The 6,000-nt window shown below is 62.1% G+C and overlaps 1 protein-coding gene across 3 annotated transcripts in view; it reads right to left on the bottom strand.

Annotated features, from left to right (window-relative positions):
• Window positions 1-270: 270 nt before the first annotated feature.
• The window catches only part of ZNF609 (zinc finger protein 609), a 121,395-nt gene continuing 115,665 nt past the window's right edge, over window positions 271-6,000 (bottom strand). For all 3 annotated transcript variants that reach the window (XM_084641166.1, XM_084641168.1, XM_084641167.1), the window contains exons 8-10: window positions 4,971-5,187; window positions 4,317-4,395; window positions 271-3,853 (exon numbers count right to left, since the gene is read on the bottom strand). In XM_084641166.1, coding sequence (XP_084497292.1) covers window positions 4,322-4,395; window positions 4,971-5,187 — 291 coding nt within the window. In that variant the 3' untranslated portion in view covers window positions 271-3,853; window positions 4,317-4,321. The remainder of the gene's footprint in view (window positions 3,854-4,316; window positions 4,396-4,970; window positions 5,188-6,000) is intronic.

The following is a 6,000-nucleotide window of genomic DNA, read 5'->3' as shown; positions in this document are numbered from 1 at the left end:
CAGGAACGTCCAGCTGAGGCAAGGTCCCTGCCCGCCTCGCAAGCCCAAAGCCATGGGGCTCCTGGTTTCAGCCTTGCCTATGGTCACCTGCAGGAGGCGCACTGCTGGCAGGTCTGGTTGTGAGCATGGGGCAACAGCCAGGGGATGGGGGGCAGGTTTTGCTACAAACAGCAAATGTCACCCAAGCTCTGTGGGAGTGCGGTGGACAGGGGAGAGCGGGGATGGGCAGAAAGAAAAAGCAACCCTCGTATATTTGTGATTGTCTCTTAAAAAGATTTATTCTCTCTCCTTGCCTGACTGGCCCCGGGCAGGGAGAGTGCAGGTTGTGTATATATATATTTATATATATATATATAAAAAACAAGGAGCTTGGTAATAATGTACACTTTACAGAAGGGCAGAATCAGGAAGACTGAAATTAAACCCAACACAGCAACTCCAACGGAAACAAGAGCTAGAACATCAACGTCCCGCTGGGCCCCCTGCTCACAGTGCTCCGGCGTGGGGGAGTAACTCCGAACAGACGCTGCTACAAGGGACAGGACTGCAGCGTGCTACCCAGCCAACCACCCCCCTCCCCTGCAGCAGGAGCCCACCAGGAACATTGAAACTGTCAAACCCCAAACTACGGGTTACACCGCAGCTTTAATTACCACCTATGGGCAGGCGGAAGCCAAGTGGCACTTCCGAAAGGGGGGCTGGGAAACCCTTTGCCCACAATGGTTGGCAGCAGCTGGGCACAGGGCGCTGAATTGTCCCCGCAGCTCAAACCCTCCCATTTTCAACATGCCAGAGCCCTCTCTGCCAGCCCCACCGCCGAGCAGCTGGGCCAGGGGCTGGCACTGCCCAGCCCCAGGTGTGCCTTGGCCCGGCAAGGCTGCCTGATGGTCTCCCAGCTGCCAGAGCCAAGGTGCCAGGCAGCTGGGGAGCAGGCTGGCGATGCCACCCCAAGGTACCAGGAAGAGACCAACCCCCAGCCCCACCATAAGGAACCTGAAGCCATCTGACCCCCTCGTTGGTACCAACACACACAAATAGGTCCCCGCCCCCCGCTGGGAATTGGGCTCCATGGGGCCCAGGTGGCTCTGCATGTCACTTCATGCCAGCAGCTTGGGAGACCCTTGCCCAGCCACAGGCAGAGCGAAAGGCTCGGCCCAAGACTCCCCGAGGGATGGGGCTCTGCCTCCTATGTCCCCCAGGCAGGCAGTTCCCACCCTCGAAGCCAATCCGAACATCCCTATCCTACCAGGCCCTAGGAAACCCACCTAGGCCCCATGCCATTACACCAGACAGGTGACCAGAGGGCAGCTGCTCTGGGTGGTGGCAAGTGGATTCTCTGCTCTGGCCGCAGCTGAGCTGTGTGTGTCCTGGAGGTGCTGGGGGGCACCGCAGCATTTCCCAGCCTCCTACTCCCGAGAACCCTGGGAAAGACCGCCCCACCCTCGGCCCTTTGGCTGAGCCCTGCGGGAGATGAGGGAGGCTAGGCTGGCCCCTCCCATGCAGCAGACAGAGCCTGGCTGTAAGCGGAGCAAGCACCCGGGTTCCTTTGACAGACAAAAGGAAAAGGTTAAAAGAATCAGTCCAATGAAGGGCGGCTGCGGGAGGGGGCAGGGCTGCGCGGACACACTGCCTTCATTGGACACCAGGGCCGACACACTCAACAGTGGCTCCTCTTTGATTGCACACGGGGGGAGGGGGGGCTCCTCCCACAGGGAAAGAAACAAAAACCAAAACAACAGCTTTCAAACAATTCCTTTTTACAGTATGTACAGCGCCCGCGGGCGGCGCACAGCCCGGGACAACGGCGACACACAGCTCGCCAGACACTGCACAGCGCAGAGCCAGAACGCCCAGCGGCTCTGGGCCAGGCTGGGGGTGAGCCAACAGCGGGGAGCGAGCCAGCCCCTGCTCTGCTGGGGGACCTCCCACGCCTCGACGGGTGGAAATAGGCCGGCGGGGATCAGCTTCGAGTGGCTGCTAACTCCTGGAGATCAGCCCCTCGCGGCAGCACCTGAGCTGTGCAGCAGCACCATGCTGCCCGTAGGCCAGGGAGCGGTCCTTACAGCACATCAGCAAGGCCAGCTGAGGGGGGAGGGCAAGGACCAGTTCAGCTAATGGAGCCTGGCAAAGCATGAACAGTCCTACAGCTACTGCCTACGTCCATGGGGTGGGGGGGTTCACAGCACACACACCCCGGCTCCCTCCCGCCCAGAGGCCGGGGGACGCGCCCAGCCGCGTCAGACACACTGCTCCACGCTCTCACCTCCCACGCCCCTCACAGCTCAGAAATCCGAAATTAAAAACCCACCAAATGAACTGGAGTTTGGCGCGCCCAAGGCAGAGGCCCCTGCAGCAGCCGGGCAGAGATGCAGGGGCCACCACCGGCTGCTTCCCTAGCCCAGAGCAGACCCGCCCCCCATCTGCACAGACTGGCCAGCCTCCGGAGGAGACAACTCCATCCAGGGTTGGAAGAGCTTCCCGTCCCCCCAGCCCCAGGTGCGGTGCCGAGAGCAGGCCTAGCACGCCCCCGCCAGTGCTCGCACGCGTGCACTGACGACTATGCAAACGTGGGGGGCCCTAGGTCTGTGCAGGGAGGAACGGCCACGCAGCCGGTCAACCCTGCAGGTGGAGCGGGGGGGCAGAACGCTCACAGGACTCAGAGGGAGAGCCCACCCAAGGGCCTTGTTTGTGACAAACTGGGGTTAGCCTGAGCCATGGCAACCCATGCCCCCTGCCAGCAGGGAAGGCGGGGCGGGGGGATGGCAGCTGCCAGTGCAGCGGGTCTGAGGAAGATGAGTGGATAGGAGGCAGAAGAGACAGGGCTGGCAGGGGCACTGGGAGCCTGAGGGGAAAACCCCTAGCAGCAGAGCACCCGGAGGGGGCAGAACAGATTCTTAGCCGGTGACTCCTGTTCACCCCACAGCTGGACTAGTCTGGGCACCCAGCACCTCTCTGCGCTGCCTGAACACTGACAAACCTGCTTAATACAGGGCATGGCACTGTGGGCACCGGCCGAGTACACAGCTGAAGTGTGAACCCGCCACCCGCTGCACTGATAAGCCCCCTCCTCCCCTGTGCTGCACTGACGCCCCCCCAGGCTGCACTGACGCACTCTCACCCCCCGCTGCACTGACATGTGCTCTCTTCCCCATGCTGCAGATGCTACTTGTCCCCCACTGTGCACCGAGCCCACCCCCACACTGCACTGACATGTCCATGGGCACGCGCGCTCGCTCGCTCACCAGAGACACGCACCCGTCCCGCTGCACCGAACCATCCACCCACGCTCCTCGCTGGTACCTGATCAGCACTACTACAAATGAAAAGAGACCTAAACTTTCTTCCCTGGGACTGCGACTCTGGGTCCAGGCAACTCGACTGTAGCGATCTGGGCTGCACTCCCATGGAGCCAAGTGCAGCTGGCGGGAGGGCTGCGTGCTGAGCAGGCCCGGCTGGTGCTCCCTCCCCACCCCGTGTCCTGTGCTGCTCAGACCCTCGCGAAGCAGTGACCTCCAAAGGGACACTGAATCAAATCCACCGGAAACCCTCGGTGCTTCCATTGCCTCTTCATATGCACCAGGCAGGCAGGTCGCTTCCCTTCCCAGGGACGGTGGGCAGTAGAATAAATATTCCTGTAGGTTCCAGCTCCCCGGCTCACAAGGAAAGGGGCGTGGAGGGGGCGGGGACCCGCGTGTCCCATCGGGAAGAGGAAAGTCTGCCTCAGATTAGGGCAGGAACGTCAAACAGAACAATTAACACCATTCAACTGATGTCTAATGGAATTTCCAGCGCTTCCTCATGTGAGCCAGTCACATGACTTGGTACAGACCCCTTTATCCAATCACAGCGCGTCCTGCCAGAAAAATCAAAGCAGAAATCACTCCGGTGCCCATGCTGCTACATCCACCAAGGGGCGCCCCAGCCGCAGGAACCAGGACACGGTTCTTCCTCCTTCCCTTCTCCTGTGGCAGCTGCAGTGTCCCAGGACCCAGAGGGGTGGGCAAAGCAAACAGCCGCTGCTCACACAGGCCCTGTAACAGTGTTTACTTAGCAGTCGGGAACAGCTGTCCAGGGAACTCTCAGGCGGGGCTAGCAGGGGCCGTGGGTCGGGAGTGAGGGGCACCGGCAGAGCAAAGGACCTAGGACAGCCCCTGCCCACACTTTGCCTGGTTCTACCCCCCTGCCCCGCCCCTCTGATTTGGAGGCTCCACTGCGATGTTATGTTTGTCCAGAGGCTGGAGGCTCTCCCCCCGCTCCCATGCCCTGGGCCTTTCTCTCCCCACACCCCCTTTGCAGGCGTGGCGCAGCAGCCTTACCATTCTCACCTCCTGGGAGGCGGATACAAGGAGGGAGCGGAGCCCTGCTGGCTGGCCACGATGGCTGTCGAAGAGAGACCTGCAGCGAGAAGAAGAGCCAGAAGGTGACCTGGTGCCTACAGCGGTGCCATGGGAAGGTGGCAGCTCTGGGACGGTGCCAGGGGGGGAGCTGGCAGCTCAGCCACCCTCCCGTCATCGCCACTTGCTCTGAACTGTGCTTGAGGATGGGGACGGCTCTGGGGCGGAGCAGAGAGCAGCCCCCTGCCTGCTTCAGCCCTGGGCTGGCAGGGCCCCGCACTAGGAGCTATTCACCATGTGCATCCAGGGGAGGTCTGTGCTACTGCATTCCCCAGCTCAATGTCAGCCCCATGCGCTGCTTCACGGAGATCAACCAGGCGGGGGCGCTCTCCCACTGCTTCTATCTGCATACCCCACTGCCCTAGCTGCAGCTCCACTCAGCCATGCCCACTAACACCCACTGCCCCACCCCGGTATTCCCAGCTTTCCATCCTCCCTCCAGCCCATCTCGTCTCCGGGCTCCACCCCGGGGCAGACATGCCGGCTTGCCTCCCCATCCCGCTGGGAGCCGCGCCGCAACTCCAGTCCAGCAGGGGCTGCCCATGCCACCGCACGAGACGGACAGGCTGCTCTCACCTGTTGCATAGGGCAGGTTGTACTGGGCTGGCAGCAGAGAGTACCCCAGGTGGTGGTGGTGGTGGTGTGTTGACATCAGGCGTTGGGAAGGGGAGGTCCGGGGCCGATCTACGCTCCTCTCTCCACCTGCTGCTCCCCCAACGCTGCTGCAGCCTCCACCCCCAGCTACCACCCCGCAGCCGCCACGCTCCCTCTCTTGAGACGCCTTCTCGCTGATCTGGAGAGGAGAGCACAGACCCCGGTGAGGAGGGCAGGGGAACCCAGACCGGGGAAGCCGGCAGCGGCAGGACTCCCGGCCAGTGAGATCAGAAGGGCCGGCACAGCGGACAGGGCACCCTGGGGGAGACGATTCCAACCAGCCATGCTGGAGCAGCCAATGCTGAGTCCAGGGCCAAAAGCACGGCCAAGCCGGCAGCCAAACCCCTCTCCAGGGCTCTCCCTGACAATGTGGCCAGGCTCAGCCAGCTCACTCAACCCGGGGCACGGCCTGGCCCATGCCGCGTCAGGGAGACCCCCCACACAAGGACTCATTTGGGGCACTTCTCTCAAAGATCCCGCTGCGCTGCCAGGGGGCACTGGGGGCTGCCAGTCCACTGGGCACTTGTCTCAGCAGAGCCCAGTGTTTTGGCCCAACAGAGACAATTCTACTCTTCCCCAAAAGAGCCCCCTACTCAAGCACAGTATTCTCCACTTCCTGTCCGACAGGTTCATGCCACGGGCTGTGCAGTGAGGTGGGTGGCTCCCCCCAGTGGCAGGGGAAGGGGTTGCAGGTGGGCCATATAGCGCCATGGCAAAGGCACATTTGGCAGGTTGCACTAATGCAGCTCCCACCTGCCCTCCATTCACCGGTTGGCTTGTAGGCCCCAGCAAGCCCGTCCCTAGGAGGTAAATGACTCCAACCCGCAGCCCCTGTGGGACAAGTCGCGGGAGAAGCCTCTGGCCTGCGCTGCACCAAAGGAACGTCTCCCCGTGTCTTCCAGGAGGAATCCACAAACCTGGGCATTCCCAGGGACTCCCAGCCCCAGGCCCA

The sequence above is a fragment of the Lepidochelys olivacea genome (assembly GCF_965140295.1).
Source record: "Lepidochelys olivacea isolate rLepOli2 genome assembly, chromosome: 10".
In the NCBI taxonomy this organism is placed as follows: Eukaryota; Metazoa; Chordata; order Testudines; family Cheloniidae; genus Lepidochelys; species Lepidochelys olivacea.
The sequence above is the reverse complement of the archived record's forward strand: the minus strand, read 5'-3'. Positions and strand labels throughout refer to the sequence as shown.